Genomic DNA, 26109 nt, shown 5'->3' on the forward strand with positions numbered 1-26109 from the left:
CCTGGCGTCCTTTCACTGACCCTTTCTGTAGGCTTATGTGGACGTTTAGCATTCAGTGTTCATGGCAGTAACATTAAAAAGCAATCTCCGTATAGTCTTTTCTTCTGTTGCCGCTTGGGATTTTTTCAGAGTTGGTGGAAGGATCTCCAGTGACTTTCCTATGCTGCAGGGATGGGCTTTGCTCACGATCACAGGATGGAGCTTTTCCATCTGATGCACACGTGGCCGCGTGTCCATGCGGATGTCCTCGGGCATCTCCATCCTTCTGTACATTTCTGGGAGGCTTTTGGAAGTGAGTGTAGCAGGGACTTCAGGTATAAAGGTGGGTGTTAAAACGGACTGGCCTGCTAGCTCACTTGGGAGACCGTGGTGTGGATCAAGGGTTTGAATCCCCATACTGGCCAGCTGCCAAGAACCCCGCCACTCCAAAACACCGATAAAGTTTGGGTTTATCACACCCAGAGACAGGGCTCTGTAGACTCGGGATCTGAAGACTGGATGGGACCTTGGCCTTTAGGGGTGTCTGTCCGATCATCCTCCCCTGGCTTTTGTACGAGGAAATGAATAAACGATGATCCCATTGGGCTGTTGATGTGGGGACCCTGCTGCCTCAGATGGCCTTTCTCTGGCAGCTGACATGACCTTCTTGTGTCTGAGAGGGCTAGCCAGCCTGGAACCAACGGGAGAGCACACAGGGCACCTTGGCCTCCGAGTCTTGCAAACCAGACCACTGCTCGGTGCCCCAGGCCTTGCTGCTCCCTGCTGGTCCACTCTGCAGCCTTACCAGTGTCTTTAGACTCAGAGTCAGACCCCAAACTCGATCTGTCCTCCCGTCCCACCCTCTTACTCAGTGGCTGGCTGCACCATTCACCTGGCTGCTCAGGACAAAAGCGTGAATCTTTGACTCCTCTTGTTTCCCACATAATTCATCAGCAAAACCTGTCTGCTCTGCTTCCAAAGCGTGTCCCAAATCTGACCTCCTGCACCTGCGCCTGCACGGTGGAGCCCACCGGCTGTCCCTGCTGCTTTGTTATTGCCATCACCTCCAGGGTCTCCTTGCTTCCCTTCTTATCCCCTAAGTCCAGCCTCAAGAGAAGGGCCATGGTGACCCTTCTACAAAGCCACCCCCCTGATGCAGACCCTCTTTCCCACTTAGAGATACCTCCAAGCTGTCCCACGAAGGCCAGGGATCAGCCTGGCCTCTCCTGCCACCGGGGCGGGGGCCTGTCCCTGCGTCCCGACCACCTGCCGTGCCCTACTCTTGCTGTGGCTCTGGGCCCCGCCGCTGTCCATCTCTTCTAGCTGGAGTGACACCTCACATTGTTGCTCTGCTCCCGGTGCCCAGAGCCAGCGGGAGGGCTGGCTGGGGCGGGGGGACAGGGCTACTTGCTGACCCCGCTCTGTCTGTCACTTCCCCCGTGTAGGAGCCTCATCCCACCTGTGCATGATGACGAGGCACCAGGCGCTGGCGGGCGCGCTCATCGGCCTAGCGCTGCTGTCGCTGCCGCCGTCTGGGGAGCCCCAGCCGACCGCAGACGACGCCTGCTCCGTGCAGATCCTCGTCCCCGGCCTCAAAGGTAGTGCCTGCTGTGGTCACGGGGGTTGCGCACGTGGGGCGGGACAACGAAGGCGGGAGACTGGCTGTGGCCTGGGCAGGGTGCTCGCCTCCCGAGGCCTCCGTGTCCCCGTCTGTGAGCTGGGGCCAGGCCCTCTGCAAAGGGCCCTGCAGGGCGCACCCCACCTGGGTTTCAGGGTCTGCACGGGTCACCTCCCGGAGTCCCAGCGTGACATGACCTCATTTGGTCCCTTTTACAGACAAGGAAACTGGAGGCTCACATAAACTTATTTATTTTTAAAAATTTTCTAATTTTTTGGCCACAAAACAAGTCTTAATACATTTAAAAAGACTAATATCATAGGAAAGATGTTCTCTAACTGTAATAACAGAAGGAAATTTAGAAAACTCGCAGATGTGTGGAAATTAAACAACACTCTCCTCAATGAACAATGGGTAAAAAGAAACATCACAGGGAAATTAGAGAGGACTTGAGATAAAGGTCAAAGTGCAACTCTCATAATGTACAGGATGCAAGGCTCATGCAGTGCTTAGAGGAACATTTATACTTGTAAACACCTATATTAAAAATAAGAAAAATCTCACATTAGTAATGTAAACCTTAAGAAAATAGAAAAAGAAGAGCAAACTAAACTGAAAGCAAATATAAGTTAGGAAATAACAAAGATTACAACAGAAATAAATGAAATAGGGGGTTAAAAAACAATAGAGAAAATCAACAAAACCAAATATTGTTTCTTTAAAAAGATCAGTAAAATTTGCAAACCTTTATCTAGACTTGCCAAGAACAAAAGAGAGAAGACAGAAATTACTAAAATCAGAAATACAGCAGGGGCGGGGTAGAGAAGTTGCTTTTTCTATGACGCTGGAGTGGGCTTTGAGGAGAGAGACGTCATCTTCTTTTTCCAGTCTCTGCTGGTGACTCTCCTGTGTCAATGCACTCGAGTGTCTGGCGGTCCTCCTGCATGGCAGCTGTGGCTCCTGCCGTGGTGTCGAGTCACTTTTGCAGCAGCCGTGGCTGTGGCGGTGGCAGTGGTGGAGCCACCCCTGTGGAAGTGGTGTTTTCAATGTGCTCCTGGCCTGCTTCTGGGCAGAGGGGGCGGCTGCCCTCAGCTCCTGCCTGGCACCCTGGGTGTGCTCTGTTTCTTGCCTGCTTCCAGGTGGAGGGGACTGTTACCCTCAGCTCCCACCTAGGACCCTGGTCGTGGGCTGCTTCTTGCCTGCTTCTGGGTAGAGGAGGCTGCCCTCGGCTCTCAGAGAAATTTAATAATATGCCTGTTGTGCTCCTACATTGGTTCCTGAGAGCTCTTAATATTCTTTATTTTAAAAGTCAAACCATTTCTTTTCTTGTTGCTTTGTCTATAAATTAATTCCAGGTAGAGGTAGTTGTGCAGATCAGATCTGCAGGTGAACTACAGCATACGAGAAACGTACCTGAGGCTACAGTATCTGAAGTGAAAAATCATGTTTCTACAAAGCACAGGCAAGAAATTCCAAAACTTTGTGATTCTAAGCAGGACCAGTTACATGATTTGTGGGGCCCACTGCAAATGCAAATGTGGGGCCCCTTGTTCAAAAATTGAGAATTTCAAAAAGGGACAGCAGGGCCTGCACCTTGTGTGGGTGGGTGTGGGCCATTCCTAAGTGCAGGAAAGGAGTGGTTGGGGACCCAGCCTGTGACTTGGAGAAGTCAATGAGGATATGGCGGTGACATACGGTTATGTTCTGTGCCTCCAAATTTGGTTTTGCCTCCTCCCCAGCCCCGCAGGGGCTGCTTGGGACGGGGACTCCTGGGAACCTGGACTCTGCTGAGTGGTGCCTTTTGTGAGAAGGCTGCAGGCTCTTTTTACAGAAACGTTAGAGAAGAGTGGATTCTCACATTTAGAAGCGTTCAAACCCATGATCAAAACAACCACCACAAAAGACAAGCCTCTATTATCTCTGTGTTGCCCCAAATAAAAGGAGCAGCCCTCTTGTGGGGCACAGGCAAGGTTAGGTCCTGCAGTCCCGATGGGGACTCCCTCCTGAGGGGTGACCAGGGCTCCAGCATCCGGACTAGGGAGTCAGGAAGGCTGGCTCTTTCCAGGAAGTTGTCCAAGGGGACAGCCGTGTTTGGGAGGTTGTTTTTTGGCTGCTTCCACTCTGCTGTGTGGAAACCAAGGAGACACCCCTGCGGCCCACATGAAGGTGGTTAGGAGTTAGATCCCACTGGCTTTTACATTTTTAGTGATAATAAACGTGCTGACTCTTTTTTAAAAACTTTTGATTACGTTGGAAGAACTCAAACTATGGAACGTGTACTGCTCTCTCAGACATTTTGGTGAGAGTGGTTTTGGCCCTCGACTTTGCCACAGTGTGTGGGTTTGTGAGTGGAACCTTCAGGTTTAAATTTGAAAATGTGGCCATGGGAGAGTCACACTTTCTGCCATGGACATCACTCTCCATATGCAGAGGTGGGCGGCTCCCTCGAGTCCTGAATGCCCCCTCCCTGGGCTCTGAGGCTCCTTTCTGGGTGATTTTCCCAAGCGCCGTTGCCAGGGGCCTTCCCGGATGAGATGCGGGTAGCAGGAGGGCCGGGGGTGTGGACCGCAGGAGGCCTGAGCTTGCCTTGCAAGAGCTGTGCGTGTGATGCTTCACTGTGCTGCCTGGCCTTGGCCTTGGCCTCTGTGCCCATGAGATGGGGAAACGATGCCAGCCTCAGGGCTGTGAGGATTAGGTGGTGGCAGCAGGTATGGTGCACATGGTGCGTTGTCACATGCAGCGCTCACTGGCTGGTTTGGGTGGTCACGAGTTAGACTCAGACAGTTGTTTGTTTTCCAGTTTTGAATGATTTGGGGCCTCCTGAGCACCCAGCTCTTGACTCTGGAACTAAAGCCTCTAACAACCCGGGAAACAAACTAAAGGAAAGATTTTGAAAAATGGTTTAAATGTATATTTATCGTTACAGGAAGGTTCAGGATTTTCTAAAGCTAAAATAGTGAAATACAAAATTTTAAATAGTCCCTTCCTAATTTAATTTAAAAATATACAAGTATATAGAAATATAGAAAAAAGCTAGAAGGAAATATACTGAAATGTTAACAACAGCGATAATCTCAGTATAGAGTTACAGATGTTTAAAAATGTTCATGGGGTAACACTCCAATTTTCTACAGTTTTGAGTATTTGCAATTTAAATATAAAATTGAGACAATATCAGTATTCATATCTCTGGGTTGTCAAGCATGTTGTAATAGGTTTCTGTCACTTACAACAGAATACCTGGAACTGGGTAATATACAGAAATGGAGTTTATTTCTTACAGTTTTGGAGGCCGGGTAGTCCGAGGTGGAGGGGTCATCTGGTGAGGGCTTCTCCCTGGTGGGGACTCTGCAGAGTTCCATGATGACACAGGGTATCGCATGGAGAGGGCTGGGCAAGAGCTCCTTCTAATGTGCTTTCCTCCTCTCCTTTTAAAGCCCCCATTGCCACTCCTGTGACAACCCACACATTCACCAATCCACTGATCCATGAATGAACCAATCCATTCATGAGGGCACAGCCCTCATGGTCCAGTCACCCTCCAAAAGCCCCACCTTTCAACACTGCCACCTGGGAATCAAGCTCCCACAGGAGCTTTGTAGGGGCAAACATTCAACCCATAGCATGTCTCAAGGGCACTTCTGAGCCCTTTTGGAGATCTGTGTTGGCAACTGTGCCAAGTCCAACATTAAAGCTTGTTCCACTTGTGTGTGCTCTGCAGGGGCAGGGCGAGAGGGTCTTCAGGTGGGGCAGCCAGTGGCTCCTTTCCTCTTTGTGGATGGCACGCCTCCCAGGGCATAGCTGCACCTCTTTTTATCAGTAGTTTATTAGCACTTTAACACTGTGCTCTAGTTACTGGTGAGTCACTATAATTGTGAGACTCCAGCATTGTCTGCAGAGCATTGACCTGATGTTATTCGTACCTTTCACATGTACTTATTGAGCACCTACAATTTATTGGGAGGAGCTGTAGGTTCTTTAGAGGGTCCTGTCAATGAATCAGACATGGATCCTCCTTTCTGTGGGTTTACTGTCCAGCAGGTGACCGAGGACACGTTCCTATGAGCTGACGAAGCTGTGTGGAATGTTTTAGGGCCCTGGGCAGGATACAGACTGCGCGCCGTGGAGCTTGCATCTGTACCCCTAGATTCAAATCATCGTTTCACGAGGCAGACCCTGGTCTGTCAATACCAAAGGGATGATTCTAGTAGAGAAACTTCTTAGCACAGTTATTCAAGCCTTTAAAATCTGGATGTCTTGTTCTGACAGCAGAAACACAGAGTCCTCTGTGATAATGAGTGTGCTGATTGAAAACAGAGCCACCATGATTTCAGTGAAGGAATTGTACTGTTCCAGTGTTTAGATTGGGCAGCAGGGGGAAAGGTAGAGAAGGGGAAATTCCTAACCAAGGAGTGGGGGGAAGCAAGTTTGGAGCTTCCAAGCAGTAAAAATTCAGGATTAATGCAAATTTTTGTCAAGAGCAAAGTAAACAGATTGGCATCAAAAAAAAAAAAAAAAAAAAAAGGAGCCTCTACTTTTGAGTCGTGCCCCTCCTGAGGCGGGGCCTGCTGCCCATGGCATGAGGTGCTCGAGCATGGGGGTTAATGTCTGCGCCCTCATCTAGGCTTGGTCCATTCTGCACAAGCGCCTGGTCCCCTGTCGGTGCTCAGTCCTTCCCTGTTGAGTGGACAAAGCTGCTTGCTTGTCTGGAATGTTCTTTACCTGTATAGCAGGGTCTGTCATGTCAGTCCCCTGACCTTGCTGAGACACTGTGATGCTCACACAGCATAACGCCCACAAAAGCGGAGACATGGGAGCCCATAGCGTAGAAATCCAGGACCTTTCCAAGCCTCAGGCTGTTCCATACCATTTGGTAAAGATTTTGTGGAGTTACTACTATTCACCATAGTTTATGTGTTGTGTGTATGTCTGTCACGGCTGCCTTCATGGCAGTGCCAGGCAGTGGGTGCACAGGGATGATGGGATCCAGGCCCTGCCCTGCTCCTGGACGGCGACTTACAAATCCCTAATCACACGCCAGGCACGTGGGAGCAGAGAAGGTCTCCATCCAACAGATATCCCATGAGAGTGTGCAAGTTAGAGACAGGCACAAGGAGCAAGGACAAGTTCTAAAAGGACGTGTCATACCCCGTCTTTCAGGAACTGAGTTAGTCGATGGCGGAAAAAGTACAAACACAGTGCAGTTCCTGCTTTTAAGGGGGTGTAGGCACAAAAATGGTCACCACCTATTCACCAGACAAACATTTACTGGGAATCTGGAAGGGCCAGGCTCAGAGATGGGGGAAGAAGCCCCTGCCTGTCTCTGTAAAGTCCTGCCATTGGGCGAGACGTGGAGGGTGGCGTCTGGCCAGCCAGACACAGCACATGGTGCCGTGGGTCCCAGGACTTCTGCTAAATCCCTATGTGGCTGTAGAATCTTCCTCAGCACATGCTCCAGGCAGCCCATCACCGGTGGTGGTGTTTGAGATGGAGTTTACTTGTATTCGCTCTTGCAGGTCTAATAATAATATCCTTACATTTGTATTTAGAGAGAGTGACACTCAATTTGATGGGGAAAATATTCCCATTAAGTCTTTCCTTAATGGTTAAAGAAATTAGTTGTAGGTGGGAAAACATTTATATGTATTAGCAAGCCTGCTGTTCACAATTTGAAAAGGCATAGTAATTTTTATAGATTTTATCAAATCAATTAAAAAATCATTAACTGTCATCCCTTAAAACAAGATTGATAAGGCCAGTAATGGGGCCCGAAGGACACACGTGAGCAGGGGTGTGCTCCTCTGACCCCGACATGGCTCGTCTGGCCCTTTTCCTCTTCTGTAGCCGGATCTGGCTGGGCTGAGGTCCCCAGCTCTTCTCTCTCCAGCTGCCACGGCTCCGTGGTGTTTGCATCCCTGTGGTTGGCTTGTGTCCAGTTTTAGGAGTCGGCAGAATCAGTCAGGGTGTGTCCGTGGCTCCTCCTCAACTGGCTGCAGATACGTGTGAGTATCTCATGTTCCACGTGAAAATAACTGACATGTGCCTTCCTGGTTGGGGTGAAAATGAGCCCCAGTGTAATCCAGGCAAAAGCCTTGTGTTCATAGACTTATATGATTTGCAGGGAGGCCACGTTTTCCTCATTTCTTTGGGGGAGGAGAGAGCAGTGTCATTAATGACATGGGAAAATGAGCAAGACCATTGAAATGTTTTCTCTCCTGACAGAGAAACAAGTTGTCATTAGAACTTGATGCAGTAAATTAGCCCCAGATCGATACCTGGTAGAGAACAGAATGTGGAAAAAACGCCGTTGTGCTCCCTGGGTATACATTATACCATGCATGTAATTTTTGAGTGCAGAGGTTTATAGAAATCCTGTTCTGGAGTCATTACGAGCCGGGGCGTATATCTTTGTGACCCCTGAGGCCAGTGCGTGGGGGAACACGTTTTAAAGCCTGCAAATTATGAACAGTGCTTGGAAACAGCCTTTGTTCTTAAGAAGCATGTACATGGTTGGTCTCCAAGGAGGAGAGAACAGAATAGGAGGCCGTCCTGCCATAGATCTCCAGAAACAGGAATTCAAGTAATTTTTTTTTTTTTTTTTTAAAAGATGACCGGTAAGGGGATCTTAACCCTTGACTTGGTGTTGTCAGCACCACGCTCACCCAGTGAGCCAACCGGCCATCCCTATATGGGATCCGAACCCATGGCCTTGGTATTATCAGCACCACACTCTCCCGAGTGAGCCACGGGCCAGCCCGAAGTAATTTTTTACAACAGCAGCCAGCATGGCATTTTCCAGGACATGCTTCATTCAGTCTCATCAAAGATTAGGAAACTGAGTCTGGGAGGGTTTATGTGGCCCAGGTATTTAGGAGGTGTCTGCAGGACCACCTGGGCTTCCCGACGGCAGCTCTGTCCAGCGCTGGGCAGATGCAGCGTCCTCGGGAGGGCGGCATTTAAGTGAAGTGGATTTTCTGAATAGCTGAGAGCTTTGAAGAAAATCCATGGTAGGTCCTGCTCTTTAAAGTCTTGCTGTTTTTATTGACTTAGTATTCCTCTTTCCTACTTAATAGGGGAGTTTATGGGACACAGTGTCCAGTACAGACTACAGTCTGTACTGTCTGTGTTTTTTAGGGTCTTTTTGAGTCTCAGGATTGTTACTATGAGCAATTTTTAAAAATCAGATTAAAGACGGGCACGTGGTTGCAGCTGGAGTTTGGGCAGAAGTTACCGCGGCAGGCGGCGTCCTCACCTTTCTCCTGTTGGAGGAAGGGGATGGAAAGTGGTGACAGGGCCCGCAGGGGGCCTGGCTCTGTGCCCTTGCCCTGGTTATGTTTGGATGCCCGAGGGAGGCATGGTAATGACTGGAGCTGGAGTGCCGGCCTGTCCAAGCTCAGGCCTGTCACCTGGCAGCTTGTGTCTTCATCTGTGAAGTGGGCACAGTGCCAGCCTCCCAGGGTGGGGGTAGGCTCATCATGCAGTCAGTCCAAATAAATGGATCCTACGTACAAACTCTAGGGATTTTCTTACGCAACAAAAGGAAAGCTAACAGATTTGCTTAGTGTTAATTCCTGTGAATGTGCACAGAGCGCCTGCCGTGGTCCAGGCCTTCGTCCCGGTGCTCTGCAGATGCAGGGCCGGGTAGAAGGGAGCCCTTCACGGAGCTCAGCCTGGGCAAGAGGCGGCGGACCGCCAGAGCACAGGGGGTGGGAAAGGACTTTTTGCCCTAAGCAAAAGCCTTCCTCCACCTCGTCCCCTCTGCAGTGGCTGCCGCCTGCTGCTTCCCTACACCGGGATGATGGCATTGTCTCCCGAGGGCCATCTGCCACCCCGGCCCCCAGCCCTTGCGGGCTCACTGTCCCTATTCCAGAGACTTCCAGCTGCCTCGGCCTCCTCTGTGAACCTGCCGTTCCCTTCCTCGGGACACTTCCCCTCACTCCTGGCCCGGTGACATCCTGCGCATCAGCAGCTCTCCGCTTAAAAGCCATTTCCTCAGAGAGGCCTTTGTGATCTCTCGATCTAAATCATGTCTCTTCTGTTGAAGTCACCGCCTCATTTTATTCCTGTGTCCTGTGCTGCTAGTGACATTCCTACGTCGTCCGATTGTGGGTCACACGCATGCAGTGTTCCCGTTCTTGTCTCCTCTGGGGCAGCTTTCAGCATTTTCTTTCTATTCTTGATGTTCTGCCCTGTCACTCTAACGTGTCTAGGTTATGTCCCCTGATGTGTCCTGTGTGGTTTTCTGTGGATGCTTGCACAGTGTTCTGTCATGATTTTTCTTGGTACTGGGAAATCACAGCTACTAAACTTCACAGCTATGAAGGCTTCAAATGGCTGTTCTCTCTTTCTGGGATTCCTATAAGATGGACATTGGCATTTATGGGTTTTTCCTTCATCTCTCCACTTCCTAACTTCAAAACAAACCGGTTTTTCCAGTTACTCATCTCTTAGAGTTGCCTTGTGACAAATCCTTCATTCTAGTCTTTTGCTTCATCAATCAGCTCTTTATCATTGGCTGTTCTGTTCGGCCTCTGACAGAGAGGTTTATCCCAGAGTTGGTCTCATGCAGCAGATCTCTGGCTTGTTTGCTCCTGTCCTCAGGCGCGCTGTTCTCTCTCATCTTTATGAGGTGTCCTTAAAGTGACTTGCTGCGTCGTCCGTGGTGGCTGCCCCACTGGTTCCGCTTGCTCTGTCCTTTCCCTGCATGGCGCTGGTGCCTTCTGATGTCTGGTGATTCCTGATGGTGAGTTCATCTTGTGAGTTGCTGTTTTTTGCTGGATGATCAGTGCTTCTTCAAGCATTGCTACCGTGATAATTTCCTTTCTTTTTAAAAGATGAGAGAGACCATGTGAGAACTACTGGAGATTCAGGGCATGTGTGCGGGCTGTCCGTGTGTCCACCAGTGCGGCACCACGGGTCTTCAGCAGGTGGCCCCACAGGGCCATCGTGGCTGGGCATGGGGGTGACTCAGGCTCTGCCCCCTGGTTTTGTCAGCACTCACTGTGTTCTTCTCTTTGTTTACTTAAATTTAAACCGAATGTACCTCCTTTAGGCCAGATCATAGCTTTGGGGATTTCCTTGGGGAATCTATACTCTCAGGTGTGCCTCTCACTGAGTCAAGATGCACGTGGAGAATGACAGGGAATGGAGTTCCTCGAGGGCTGGCCCGCGTGTGCTGAAGCGGGGAGGTCGGCCTGTGCCCGTGGACATCGCACGTGTGTGCGTCCTGCAGCTCTCCAGGGAGCGGGAGTGCAGCAGGGGAGGGACGAGGCTGTGTAGAAGCCACCATGACAAGGTCAGGTGAGAGAATCAGGAAACACTCCCTAGAGAGAGCAGGTGAGAAGGTAAAATCTGGGCAGGTGAGCGGATGGACCAGGCGGGCTGGGCGGATGGGGACGGAGGAGGGCAGACCTGGGTCTGAGGGGAGGACCATGCTGAGGACGATCTTAACAACTGGACATTGTTTATAACTAGTTTTAGCTGTTGGTGGTTTTAAATGTCTTTTGAGAAGGGAGATAACATAATCCCATTTGTGTTTTAGGGAGATCGTTTTGGCATGGATTAGAGACGGGGGGGATTAGGGAGGGGGCGTTGGGGTCCCCCCAGGCCCTCCCGTACCCGCAGCCCTGCCACACACACACCTCTGTACTGCGTCTCCACGAGTTGCTCACGTGTCCATCTCCTGCACCTGGCGGAGCAGGGTGACTTGGCTGGGCATGCCCACCCGGTCACAGGCAGCCCCTGTGGGAACCCCGGCCCGAGCAGGAGTGTGTACTGTGGGTAGGGGCCTCATGCTGGAGGGAACCAAGGTGACGATAGGAGCCGCTGAGTTTATGCTTCCCAGTCTGTGTACCAGAGGAGGGGGGAGGGGCCGGAGTGACATTTGGGGACATGTGCTCTGTTGTTAGGACTGTTGGGTGGGTGGAGGGCAGCAGCTAGAGTGGGTCTGGGGTGCTGTGTGCCAGAGGACAGGCCTGGGCCAGCGCCAGCCCAGAGAGGACATTGGAGAGTGGGATGGATACACTCCCTGAGGGGAAAAGCAGGGTGAGGAAAGAAAGAGTCCCAAGGACAGAAGAGGGCGCCCCCAACAGGGCAGGGACACCGAGACCCCTGGAGGGCTGGCCGTGGAGGCGGGGAAGGGGGCGGGGTGCTGTCCCTTCACACTCACACTGGGTCCTGTGCTGCCCCACACAGTCGCTAAACGGATGTGGCTTCTTCCACAGGGGATGCGGGAGAGAAGGGAGACAAAGGCGCCCCAGGACGGCCTGGAAGAGTCGGCCCCACAGGAGAAAAAGGTACCTGCTGTCCCTGCGAGCGCTGCAGACCAGGCGCAGGTGTGCCAGCTTCTGCTCGGGCGGGGGCGGGAGGCTCGGAGGTTGGCGCTGCCAGGGAGCAGGGGATGGTGCTCTTTGAACAGTGCTCCTTGGTGCTGGCCTGCAGAGCTGCAAGACATGAGGTGCATTCTGGAAACTCAGGGCTGGCTCCCGGACCTCACTGATCCTCGGCTGTAAAATGGGAGCAGTGACTTCCAGGATCACTTGTGAGCATTAAATGAGATCAATGCAGTGATGAAGGTGGGGGGACAGAGATGGCACAGATGTGGGGGGCGTGGGGGTAGGGAGGAGGGGGTTAACAGCGGCTGTCCCAACTTATAGCCGGCAGACCCTCCCCACTTTGAATCTGCTTCTCCTTAGTGAAATAGTGCAGTCCTGCCTGCCTCGTGGGACTGTGCTGAGCCCTAGAGGAGGGAGGCCACGTTCGCGAGGGAGCCAGGCCACCTGTGCAAGGGAGCTGGGCCACACGTGTGAAGGATCTAGATCATAAATGTAAAGTAGCTACACAGGAAATGGCAGGTGTCCAATAAGTGGTGGGTATTATCTTTAGGATATATATTGATTTTTCCTGCTTTAAAAATTTGTTGAAACATAATCGATAATACTTATTTGTGGGGTACAGAGTTGACTATCGATATTTGTGTATGATAAGTGATGATCAAATCAGGTTAGTTGGCACATGCGTCATTACCAAATTTACTCATTCTTTGTATCCATTAACCAATTTCTCCCTAACCCCCTCCCCGTCTCCTTTTTCCCTCTAATATGCTTTACAATTTTTATCGAGGCATTAATAACTGTCCATAGAAATGTTTCTCAATATTTACACATCATTCTACGAGAATATATGCTACGATTTATGTAGCCAACCCCCCAACCAATCTTGTAAGATTGGAGTTAAAACAATCATTATAACAACACAAATATAGATTATTGAATATATACTTTCAAGGCCATGCAGTTTTCTTAAACCTTTTTGAGGTGTGATTATGGACATTCCCCTTTTGAAGTGTAAAACCCGATCAGTTTCAACAGTGGCATACACCTGTCACCACCAAAAATGCTTTGTGCCCTTGCAGTCAATCCCTCCATCAGCCCCAGGCACTGGTTGTTACTTATTTTCTCCTTTACTCATAAAAAAACTAATTAAAAAAATAAATGAAATATTCTCATAGTTCCAAGTTCAAAGTACATAAAATGGCATTTACAGTGAAAAGTCTTCTTCTGCCCTATACCCCATCCCCACAGACAGCCATTGTTAATCTTTTATTTATCTTTTCAGAGACATTTTGTGAATTGACAAACACATTTATAATCTATTTCTCCCTCTTTTGTACCAACAGATGATATATTGTTCTGCATTTTTCTCCTTTCACTCAATGTATTTTGGCGATTGCACTACATGAGGACGTACAAGATTACCCTTATTCTTTTGTATTCTGACTGGTGTCCGACTGTATGAATTTATCATGATTTCCTGGAGATTTACATTTTTCTAGGTGTTTGTTGCAGTGTGTAACCTTGTATGTATGTTGTTTTTTATGTGTATGAGTATAGCTTGAAGATAAGTTTCTGGCAGTGTACTTGCTACATCAAAATGTGTGTGCATTTGAAATTTTGATAGATATCGCCAAACTGCCCTCCAGAAGGAATGATTCATTTCCTCTGTGACAGGCAGTGCACAAGAATGCATGTTCTCAGGACTTGTCACTCTAAAAGGTTGCCAGTCTGCCAGTGAGTGCTAAATGCTGTGACTGTGTGGTTTCCCTTGCTTCTCTTTTATTATGAATGATGCAGGGACATCTTTTCACATGTTTTCAAGGCATTTGTGTCCTTTTCTGTCTTTCTGTTCTTTTGTGGGGTTGTCTTTTTCTGTCTTTTTGAAAACCCTTTTTGGGTTCTTTTTCTTCCTGATATGTCAGATACTTTTGCACTTGTATTTTCCATACATATCTCTGAATCTTCCCTTAGACTAAGTTGCTGGAAGTGGAATTATGACCTTTAAAGAAGGCTCCTGATACAGTTCTCACGCCTGCCCACGCACAGCTCACCCTTCATGAACAGCCCCTCCGCCTTTTGCACGTAACCGCTCAGTCTGTGTTTGCTGACCTGGCTCCCAGAGCCCGTGACACACCGCGGGTCCTGGTGCGCCAGGACAGAGCCAGGTGCAGCTGGCCAGGTGAGCAGAGGGCTGGTGAGGGGCAGGTGGGCTCCGAGGGTCCGTGCTTTCTCATTTAGAAAGTGGGGGATGGCTCACCTGCTTCTTAAATTCTTGGGTTATAATAAAAGTATCTTAGAAATACAAAGTGCTTTACTATTTTTACTTTGTTCCTATACTTCTTAAAGTTGGAAGTGCTGTACATAGTCTGTGTTACTTATTCAATCGTTTAACTAATTGTGAAATTCCAGTGATAAAATGGTGTTCCTCTATTTCCTTTTGTAGATGAGTTCTTATTTCAGCATTAGGAAGTAGACGTCGCCCCTATCCTAGGTGGTCAAACATTTGCTTTCCCGATGTCATGTCACCGACTTGGTGCTGACGTGGTCTCATCTGCTCTCTCTCGTGTTATCCTCACCATTTAGTGCTCTTATCTCTCTTGTGATCATCGTTCTCTCTTATTCTCACAAGTCAGTGCAAGGACGTGGTGACCACGGATGCTCATACTGTACCTTCTGAGTCCCCGGACAGGAGTGAACATCGCATTGTTTCCTGCGTTTGGCTGCTCTGTTGCATGTCTGTTAGGTGCTGAGAGCCTGGGGAGGGACTCAGAGCTGAGAAAGGCTCAGTCCTTGACCGGGAGCCCATCACAGCCCAGTGGAGGAGGCAGATTGTGCACCCCATGAGGGCAGAGTGAGGCAGAAAGCCACGGGGCAGTGCAGAGCAGGATCTGGGCTGGATTAAGAAACCGTCTTGTTTCAGATTTTTCTAATATGTATCAGTAACATATGCTCATGATGGAAAAGTTATATATATATGAAAGTGGTGAGAAAATCATCCATAATAAAATCATCCAGGGGCTGGCAGGTTAGCTCAGCTGGTTAGAGCATGGTGCTGATAAAACCCAGGTCAAAGGTCTGATCCCTATACCAGCCAGGCGCAAGAAAGAAAAAAAAAAAAAAAATTCCAGAGATAGCCATTTATTTTGTTATATTTCCCTTTTTTTTGGTGCCTTTTTGTTGCTTTGTTATGATTATGTTGTATATGTAAATTTGCATCCTATTTATTAAATCTAACACCGAATTTAAGTTAAGCATTTTTCATGCTACAAAGTCACTTTAATGGATGCCTACTATCCATGGGTAACTTAAAATTCCACCCCAGGAGAGTGTGTCCTATGCTAGAGTCCTCTGCAGGCTGCAGAGCAGGAGCAAGGAGCCTAGACAGCGGGTTCCATAAAATCATATTTCAGGAGCAACGTACTGAACAATGATGCTTCCAACCTGAGCCAGCCAGTGCAGTGGTTGATAAGTAACTATCGGGTTTACTAGTGGGATGGCATGGGCACTGAGAAAGTAGGCAGCCTTGGTTTGGGGTGTTTGCTCCTTCACAGCATATAGCTAGAACAAGGTAATGAAAGTGGGATTTATCTGGATTACTGAACAGTGGAAAATAAATTATGTCTATTTAGGAAATAGCCATTTCTAGGTGATCTTTAAGAAGAGGACTAGCCTTGGCATGATATAATGTAAGTTAAAACAGGATATGAGAACAGGTATATAATTGATTCACAAGTTAAAAAAAAGGTATACCAAAATGCTGGAAAAGAAGTAAACCAAAATATTAGTAGTAGATATTTCTGGGTTATAGGATTATGGACATTTAAGTTTTCTTTTTTATTCTTGTCTGTATGTTTTATATTTTTGACATGAGCATGTACTGCATTTCTGATGTTAATATATTTTTTAAAGATAGCTGAAACTGTGGTCTGGCATGTTGACAGTGTAGGCTTACCTGGAGGCCAGGTGTTTGTTTATAACCTCCGGCTGTCTCTCTCAGACACCTGCCACTCGCTCTCCCAGCCCACATGGTGACTGTTAAACTCATGGTCAGCGTGGCTGTGCTTTAGCTCGTCTATGCTCAGAGCAAATGAGATTTGTGGTCAACCTCAGAACTGCCATACATGGCTTCAAACCAAGCCCCAAAGCTTGAGGTCAGCTGTGACCAGGGAAAGTACAGTCACCATTTATCTGGTGGTTTTCCACCTGTGTAGACAGAACATGACTCTAAACCTTCCAGGATTCCGGGAGGAACCATCCAATCCAACCCTCTGTTGATTATATAAGGACTGATTCAGATGAGGAAATGAGCCTGGACGAGGAGGCAGTGGCTGGCTCACGTGGAGAGTGTGGCTGAGTTGGGCTAGTTCAGGAGCCCCAGGTCCCAGCTCATGGCCCCACACCCATTCTTAACTTTGCCCTCAACAGTCTTCAGCCTCACCCCTTCAGACAGCTGGTCCACACCCAGCCTCACCCCTGCAGACAGCAGACCAGAGCTCAGCCTCACCCCTGCAGACAGCAGACCAGAGCTCGGCCTCGCTCCTGCAGACAGCAGACCAGAGCTCGGCCTTGCCCCTGCAGACAGCTGACCAGAGCTCGGCCTCGCCCCTGCACACAGCTGACCAGAGCTTGGCCTTGCCCGTGCACACCGCTGACCAGAGCTCGGCCTCACCCCTTCAGACAGCTGACCAGAGCTCGGCCTCGCCCCTGCAGACAGCAGACCAGAGCTCAGCTTCGCCCCTGCAGACAGCTGACCAGAGCTCGGTCTCAACCCTGCAGACAGCTGGCCAATATAAGGAAGAGTTTTACTGATGATGACTTTATTAACTTTTTAACTTGAGATATCAACTCATAAGAAAGTCTCAGATCTGTTGCTTTTTGTTCTATAAAATTTTTGTTTTCATTTCAGAAGTTGGGGGCATTAGTGGTGTTAGTGGGGGAAAATAATGTGCCACAAATGCTTTGGAAATAATGACTCAACCATTCCTATACCTAGGGCTTTATCATATGATCCAAACCATGGTCTCCCTTGTCATTTCCTAGGGGAGCCTCGGCCCACCTGGGCCGGCCCTGCTCCCTGCGCCTGCATGCACCTGCTGCCTCCTGCTTGTTGGCCGGGCTCCCCACCCCTGCTTGCCGAACTGATCTCTAGGTCTGCACAATTGAGACTGGGTGGGAAACTCATTGTCGACTCTGCCTTGATTTCCTCCCTACTGTCACTAATTCCTCCTACTGAATCTTACACAAGCTCCCTGAGGAACGTCTTGTGTGCAGATTGTGTTCCTGGAGGCCAGGTGCCTGCGCAGTAGCTCTGGCTGGATGAGCCCACACCTTTCCCCACCTGGCTGCCTTTGCTCTGGCTGCTCTCTCCTGTTCTCTCTCATCAGGATGTCCTGTCCCTCCTCTGATCTTTACAGATCCTACCCAGCCTGGATGGCCCCTTCAGCTCTCACAGCACCATCTCTGGTCTCCAGCAGCAGTTTGTCATTTTATTCCATAAATATTTATTGATCCCTGTTATTTGCCTAATTTCTTCCAGTTACTACAGCCTGAATCAGGACAGACCCACCATGGAGCTAGGCGGTGAACAGATGATCAGTTTGTGGGGTGGGGACAGTGCTGGGGTGGAGGGGTGGATGAGGGCACATCACGGAAATGCTCACCAGCAAGGGGACATTTGGGCAGAGCTTGGAGGGGAGAAAGGAGCAGGGAAGGCAGGTGATGTCTGAGGGGAGCGGCCCAAGCAGAGAGACCAGTGACACAGAGTCCCAGGCTGGCAGGAACGTGGCATGCCCTTTTTTCTATCATCATGCATATCTCTTATTTTTCTATCGGGCTGGAATTTTCTTAAACAATACCTTGTGTTGAGTCACTATAATTGTGTGAGTGACTGAGTGTGATAGGAACACTTCTTGGCAGTGTGTGGTTATCTTTTATATGTGCACGTCTTTTTTTTTCAAGTATACATTATTCTTAACCACAGCCACCAGGCCTGGCCTTAGATCTCCACACTTACTCACCTTTTGATGGGAAGTTTGTACCATTTGACCATCTTCTGCCTGTTTCACCTACTCCTGCCCCTGGTAACCACCTTTCTACTCTCTGTTTCCTGAGTTTGCCTTTTTTAGATTCCATGTATGAGTGAGATCGTACAGTATTTGTCCTTCTGTGCCTGGTTTATTCCACTTAACATAGTGTGCTGCAGGTTCATCTGTGTCACAGATGCAGGATTGCTTATTTATTTATTTATTTTTCGTCTTTGTTGTGACCGGTACTCAGCCAGTGAGTATACTGGCCATTCCTATATAGGATCTGAACCCGCAGCGGGAGCGTCGCTGCGCTCCCAGCGCTGCACTCTCCCGAGTGCGCCACGGGCTCGGCCCAGGATTGCCTTATTTTTAAAGACAGAATGATATTCCATTGTGTGTGTATACACACACACACACACACACACACACATATACATATACACACTTTTATGTACATATACCATATTTTCTCTATCCATTCACTGGTGGCTGGACACGTAGGTTGCTTCCTTATCTTGGCTGTTGTGAATAGTGCTGCAGTGAGCACGGGAGTGCAGGTGTTTCTTTGAGATCCAGATTTCACTTCTTTTGGGTACATACCCAGTAGTGGGATTGCTGGATCATATGGTAGTTCTCTTTCTAATTTTTTTGAGGAGTGCCCGTGCTGTTTTCCATAATGGCTGTACCAATTTAAATTCCCGCCGCCGACGGGTAAGTGTCTTCTTTCCCCCACATCCTTCCCAGCGCTGGTCATCTTTTGATTTCTTGGTACCAGCCATCCCTACAGGTGTGAGGTGGTCTCTCTCAGTGGCTTGGATTCCCATTTCCCTGGTGATTAGTGATGTTGGGCACCTTGTCACATATCTGTTGGCCATTTGTATTTCTTCTCTGGAAAGATTTCTATTCAGGTCCTTTGCTCATTTTTAAATTGGGTTATTTGTCTTTTTGCTATTGAGTTGTACGAATTCCTTATATATTTGGCATGTTGACCCCTTATCAGATATACAGTTTGTAACATTTTCTCCTGCTCTATGGGCTGTCTTTTCGTTTTGTTAATGGTTTCCTTTGCTGCACAGAAACTTTGTAGCTTGATGTAGTCTCACACATTAATTTTGCTTTTATTGCTTGTGCTTTTGGTGTCATATTTAAAAAATCACTGCCAAGACCAATGCAAGGAGCTTTCTCCCTGTTTTCTTTCAGGAATTTTATGGTTTCACAGTTCACATTGAAGTCTTTAATCTATTTTAAGTTGATTTTTGTGTCTGGTGTGAGATAACAGTCCAATTTCATTTTCTGGCATGTGGACACCCAGTTTCCCCAGCAGCACTGTGACTTCGTGCTGCCTTTGTTGGTTGTTGACTGCATATGGAGCATTTGGGTGCCCGTGGGCCCGCTGGGCTGGTCTGCAGCTGATGTTTCCCCGTCGGCTCATGGGCAGGCTCCCTGGTGGGATTCGCAGAGCAGTTAGGAGGGTCCGCAGTCTCTCTCCCCTGCTCCCAGTCACCTCGGTGTTCCAGGCGGGGCAGGGAGAAGCAGGCCTCTTTGGGCAGTGTCCTGCATGGTGGGGAGCCAGCTCTCACCCCCGGTGCACTCAATTTTTCCTGTGGGAGAAGTTGCAGGCCGAGGGGACTCCCTTGATGCTGAGCTGGGCCACCTTAGGGAGGGGGTGACAGGCAAAGAGAAACTGTTCTTACCCCCTCAGTCATCTGATTAGTGGGTTGATGGATTTACAGAGCATCGTAAAACACACACTGGCTACTCCAGAGATACGGGATTGAAGTCTGGTAGTCTCTCTCCACTTTTACCTTTTAAGGGGGCTTAATAAAAGGGGCCACAAACACAGCGGGATGCTGATCCCAGGCTGCAGCTTTCTCTGTTAAAACCTCTGAGGAATTCCTCTCCCTCCCTCTCTCTTCCTTCCTTTCTTCTCCTACTTAGCACTGGCAGGAGGCAGCACGCGTCTTGAGGCTCGGAGGCCTGGCCGCGCTGGTGCTGAGGGGTGGGCCAGGCTTCTGGTGCTTGGGGAGGCCTGAGAGGTCCCTGTGGAAGGGGGCATGGGTGGGACGGTGGGCCCAAGGCAGGTGGTGGCGGGCAGCAGCTGTCTGGTGTCCTTCCTCGCTGCTCTGTGGGGGGTGCAGGACCTTGGTCCTAGCCCCAGAAGGGGTTAAAGGAGGGGGATCAGGAGGCTGCTAGATAACTCGAAGTTTCTGCAATCTGAGGGGCACGGAGGGCTATATTTGGCATCCCAGGGAGTCAGCTTAGGGGAGTGGAAGTACCGTGGGCTTTAGCATTCACGGATCTAAGTCGTGCCACTTTCTGGCCCTGTGCCTTTGCAGAAGCTATTCAGTCTATTATCTTAGTTGTCAACTGGGAGGAGTCATGATGTCATACTTACTTTTTCCAACAGTCACAGTCGGTCATAGCAACTTCTGACATCCCCAACAGCAAGCATGCAAGTGGTCCTTTGTAGAGGTGGGATTCCAGAGCAGCAGAATGGGTAGTCCCACCCACACGTGGCTGCACTTGGAGCCCAAGACTCAGAGGATAAGTGACCAGCCTGCCTGATGTCACACAGCGAGACACAGAGCTGGAGCTTCAGCCTCCGTCTCCAGATTGGCACGGTTTGCTGGGAGGGTTAGGAATGGCATGGCCCTGTCCTCAGCTGGGTGGTGCAGAGACCAGATGTGGAGCCAGACAGGTCAGGGCTGCCAGTCACAGCAGCTTTTGCAAACTCTGTCATCTTTCTGAGCCTTTAATGTACCATTAAAATGGGTGGGGGTGTCTGCTTTGCAGGACTATTGGGAGGTCACATGGGAGGATATATGCAGAATGTCCTGGATGTGGCAGGTGCCCGATGCACAGTAGCTGCTTTAGTCCTCTCTATTTGTGTAGAAGAAAATCTGGGCACTGGTTGCCTTTGTACATGTGGAGCTCACTAGGGAATGAGCCAGGTTTCTGGGCTCTACAATAACTAACTGACGCTGTTTTTTTTTTTTTTTTGATAATAGCGTCTGTTTCTCTCAGCTAACGGTAATGAGTGTTCTGTTATGGATAATGTTTATTCTCACGGACATTAGGTGATAAAGAGAAAATGAAATATGTTTATGTATGGTGTGGGATTTATGGGGATAAATCTGTGACTGTTTAGTTTAACACACAGTGACCTGGGATGAACCCCCTCGCTAACAGCAGGGGCACCCGTGCATCAACCTACCTAGGCTCTGTGCTGGCTCTGCGTGGGGACCAGTGGCCAGGCCCGTGGGAGTCGGGGCTCAGCTGTGCTGGGAAGGGTGACTTCAGCCAACATCGACTCTCCAGACACCCCCTCCCTGGAGTCCCACTCCAGCGTGGATGGGAGCTTTGCAGTGTTTTGGAGTCTCTTTGGCACTTCCTACCCCAGCTCTGCACTGGTTTCAGATGGTTACAGCAGTCGCACAGTGCACTGCTCCCTGCAGCCCAGTTGCCTGCTTCTGCAGATTCCAGATGACTCTGCGCAGAGACTCACATGGTGAACAGTGACCACTGCAGGGACTTGGGGCAGGGGCTCTTCTGGTGTTAGTATCCCAGGCACTGGCACAGTCCTGGGCAAACTGGGACTGTTGACTCTGTTTCCACTGAGAATGGCCAGTGGTGGACCTGGGTACATGTCCAAATGCTTCTTGAAGGGGGCTCCCAAGGAAGAGGGCACCTGTGAGCAGGACAGTGGGGTCTGGGGGTAACAGACCTGTTCTCACCCAGCCCTGCCACTTCCCAGCTCTGTGGCTGCTCCCATTGCAGCTTCCAGGCTGTGATGTCAAAACAGTGACACTTAACTGGGTGTTGTTGCCTCCTAGTGGGCCACTGGGGGCAGAGCCATGTTGCTGTCTTCTTTGTGTCTCCAGGACTCAGCATGGGACCTGGTGCAGGAAGGCTAAAATCAGACATCTGAAAAATGTCTTGGTATTTCATATCTGTGAGTATCTTTCAAGTCTGTGGGTGACCCCAGCCCAGGTGTGCCGACATGCACTCCCTTCCCCTGGGTGAGGGACTGCCCCACCTGGTTCTAGACTGCAGGTCTGTGGACAGAGCAGGAGCCACTTGGGCTCATGTTTAAGCACAGCTCCTGGTTCTGGAGGAGCCTGAGACCTGTACGGTGTCACCAGTGCCCAGAGGCTGCTGCTGTTGCAGGGCCTGGGCCACCTGCTGGGGAGCAGGGTCTGGATGCCTGGGCTTCCACGAAGTGTGAGCTGTGCCCCATGGGGCCTGGCCTGCAGGGGTGGCTCCAGTCAGCAAAGTGCACAGCCCGTCCTTGCAGAGAACGTGCATCCTGCTGGATTGCCCTTTCTGAAATAACTAAGCCAGGCCAGAGAAATCTCCTGCTGTCCTTTGTCCATTGTTGAAATAAGAACAATTTCCACATTTCTGGACTCTGTGGTTGTGTGGAAATTGTACAGAGACTGGCTTTGCTGACCTGACCTGCTGAGAGTATGTTGTCTCAGCTTTCTCAGCTTCTAGTTGCCAGACACATGCTAAGAAAAGAGCAGGAGGCTGCCCGGGCCCCTCTGTTGCAGGTGGAGGGTGACCCCACACCAGCACTGGGCATTCTGGGCTCAGGGATGTGCACGTTACCATTCATTAAAAGTCACTGAGCAAACTGAATTCCAAGTGCTTTTTTGCCAGTCTCCACTTCAAATGACTGTGCAATACTGTCATTAAAATTGATCAGAATTATGCACCTGCTGTGAGCCACCCTGCCCCTCGTGCATGTCTGGAGACACATGGGAGGTACCTGCTTCTTGTGTAAGAGAGGTGAGGACGGGCATCACGCTCACTCCTGCTTAAAGGAGCAGGATCTCAATGCGTCAGGCACATCCCTGTCCTCTCCTGAGACTGGGGGAAGGGAGCCTGGATTGCTTCCGCAGGAAGCTTCCTGACACCAGGAGGAGCACCAGACCTCCTTGGAGGTAGGATAAAGGTGTTGAAGCTCTTGTTCTAATCTGCTCTCCTTGGAGAACCTCTGAGCTTGTAACCTCACTGTTCTGTCCAAGGGTTAGTTTTCAAGAAATGTCTGCAAGTTAAAACAAGTATGCTGTAAAAAGGCCCCGGCTTGCTATAAACAGAGAATGTGTTGGCAATCTCAGTGGATTTTAATGGTTCTTGCCTTTTTCTTCTTCTTCAACACACTCAAAAAATAGAATATTCCTGTCAGAAGCAGCAGGTCACACTAGCAGTAGGTCCTATAGTGTGTAGCTGCTGTGATGGAGGGCAAGGTGTAGTGAGAGGGGCTCCTGGTGCTTCTGGTGGTCTGGGCCCAAACCTACCTCTGTGCTCACCAGCTTCACAACCTTGAATTGTGTGGAGATCAGAGCTATGTTTATGTACATGGGCTGTGCACACACGTGTAAAGCATATGTATTCATGTGAATGCCCATGCACGCATGTGTATGTATGTGTATGTGCATACATATAGTATGTATGTATGTGCATGTGTTTTTATTTGTGTATATTTGCTCATATGCATACACATGCATGTATGTATATGTATGTGTGTATGTAAGTTTGTATTTGTGTATGTGTGCACATGTGTGTATATCTCTATATATGATTATGTGCATATAGTGTGTGGTTTATTTGTGCATCCATGCTTGTATGTTTGTATGTGTGTATGTATATGTATTTCTAGTATATATGAGTATATGTATGTGTATGCACATATGTATGTGCGTACACATATGTGTATTCATGTGCACATGTGTGTATAATATGCATGCACATAAATTTGCATATATGTGCATGTGCATATTTCTGTGAATTTACATATGTATGTGCATGTGCATAGTATGTTTGTATTTGTACAGCATGTCGATGTACACATCTCTGTGTATGCATGTACATGTGTATGCATGAATGTGCATGTGTATAGTATTTGTATGTCTATATTCACTTACCTGTGTGTATGTACATGCACATATGTGTATACTGTGTATGTGTATAGTGTGTGCATATGAGTGCATAGTATGCATGTATAGCATGTATGAATATGAGAGAAAGTGTATGCATATATGTATAATATGATGTGTTTATGTGGATGTATGTGTGCATAGTATGTATGTTTATGTGAACGTGTATGCATGTGTATGTATGTGCATGCATACACACATATAATATATGCATGTATGTATGTGTATGGCATGCATTTGTATGTGTGCATGGTTTGTATGTATATGTGCATGTATGCATGTGTATTTGTATGCATATTGTATATAGTGTGTATATCTGTGTATACATATGTGTCTAGTGTGCATGTGCATAGCATGACTATAATATGTACTTGTATGAGTATACTGTGTATGTGCATATGTAAGTGTATGCATATGTATATATAGTCTGTATGCATGTGTGTATAGTCTGTATGTGTGGGTACATATGTATGTGATGTATGTATATAGCATGCATTTGTGTGTATAGTATGTATGCATATGTGCATATGTGTGCATGCTTATCTGTATGCATATTGTATATAGTAAGTTTGCATATATCTATATATGCATATGTGTGTATTGTGTGTATGTGTACTTGTATGTGTACAGTATGTATGTACACATGTAGGTGTATGCACGCATGTAGTATGTATATGTGTGTGCATGTGTGTCTGTGTGTGCATGTGTGCACACATATGCCTGTGTATGCGTATTGTCTAGACCCAGGCATGGCCCACAGCAACTGCTCGGTTGAATGGCAGCTGTTCTCATTCTGCTAGATCAGGGCAGGACTGCACTGGGTGGAGCTGTCCACGGGGAGCCGCTGGCTCCCTCAGGCTGATGAAATCGTCGTCCACTCCCTGGTCCAGCCCTTCCCACTCAGGCCTTCTTGTGTCCGAGGGTCTGTGGAGTGGGGCCTCATGGTTTAAGCTATGGTTTCGGGTAGAAGGGAATGAGGAGGGACATTCTGTGATTTAACAAGCCCCCAGGGGATTCTGATACCCCCTGAAGTCTGCGACCTGCTGTCCCAGGTTAACCAGCTGGCAGGAGGTTCTCTTCCCCAGCATGGGACTCAGTGTCTGTTCCCAGCATGTCTTATTTGGTAAGCTACTGGCTGTCTCACATGGCATCTCATCTTCCATGTTTGTGCCTGGTTTCTCCCGACTCCCTAAGCAAGGACTGTGGCCTGTACTTCTCCAAGGGCAGGAGCTGAGCTCAGAGCTCAGAGCCGAGCTGGTGACAGGTGCCAAGTGTCAGCAACAGCCTTGAATTCACGTTAATGTTTGGTGGTACAGTTTAGAGATGGGCCCGAAGCCAAGTGCTCTCAAGTCATTCTCAGCTTGTAGCTTATCACAGCGGCAGGGTGTCTGCCAGACTCTTTCTGCATCCTCCAGCTGATGAGACGAGTGGTTGGGGAATGCACCTCCGTGTGTGTGTGCGACTGCAGGTGCTTCTCCAGGGATCTCTCGCGGCCCATTATCACCACCGCATCCACTTGCTGGCTGGGGGCCGGACCGCCTCCTGCCAGGAGCTGTCTGGGGAGAGGACAGGGAAGGCAAGGGCTGCAGGTCGCTTCTCTTTCCCCTCTGCTGTCCCTGACCAGACCTCATGTCTCTCAGGAATCTCAAGTAGAAACAACCCCCCAGGTGGGCAGGAGGCTCTTAACTCCCTTCCCATCTCTTCCAGGTAGAATCTTCTTAGCAGACAAGTGACTTCGTCGTTCAAGCGAAGGGCTCATGGTCACATCTAGTCCGCTTAGTTGAGGTAGTTTTTCACTCCCCTGTCATGTTGGAGCTTTTTTTTTTTTTTCTGACTGGTAAGGGGATCGCAACCCTCGGCACAGTGTGGTCCGCACCGCGCTCAGCCAGTGAGCGCACCGGCCATCCCTACATAGGATCCAGACCCGCGGCCTCGGCACTGCCAGCGCCGCACTCTCCCGAGTGAGCCACGGGGCCGGCCCGTATTGGAGCTTTTTAAAGGCAGCATTCCTCAGGCAGGAACTCTGGTTTTCACTTTCCATGCTCGGGCACCCCTGCCCCTCTCCAAGTGGGGAACTCAGTGGGGGTCTCCTGTGTTGGGGACGACCCACCAGCTTATTTTTGCATGTGCCAGGACAGTGCAGTGGGGTGGAGGGTTGCTGGGCCCAGCTCTACTCCAAACAATCTGTGTGACCTCGGGCAAGTCCCCAGGTC

General features: G+C 49.2%; 1 protein-coding gene across 4 annotated transcripts in view; it reads left to right on the forward strand.

Annotated features, from left to right (window-relative positions):
• Nucleotides 1–1444: 1444 nt before the first annotated feature.
• The window catches only part of COLEC11 (collectin subfamily member 11), a 36142-nt gene continuing 11477 nt past the window's right edge, over nucleotides 1445–26109 (forward strand). For 2 of the 4 annotated variants that reach the window (XM_063078763.1, XM_063078765.1), the window contains exon 1: nucleotides 1448–1577. In XM_063078763.1, the coding sequence (XP_062934833.1) occupies nucleotides 1448–1577 (130 nt within the window). Of the gene's footprint in view, nucleotides 1578–11820; nucleotides 11893–26109 lie in introns of all 4 variants that reach the window. The other 2 variants (XM_063078762.1, XM_063078764.1) reach the window with 2 other exon arrangements.

The sequence above is a fragment of the Cynocephalus volans genome, chromosome 14 (assembly GCF_027409185.1).
Source record: "Cynocephalus volans isolate mCynVol1 chromosome 14, mCynVol1.pri, whole genome shotgun sequence".
NCBI classification, from domain to species: domain Eukaryota; kingdom Metazoa; phylum Chordata; class Mammalia; order Dermoptera; family Cynocephalidae; genus Cynocephalus; species Cynocephalus volans.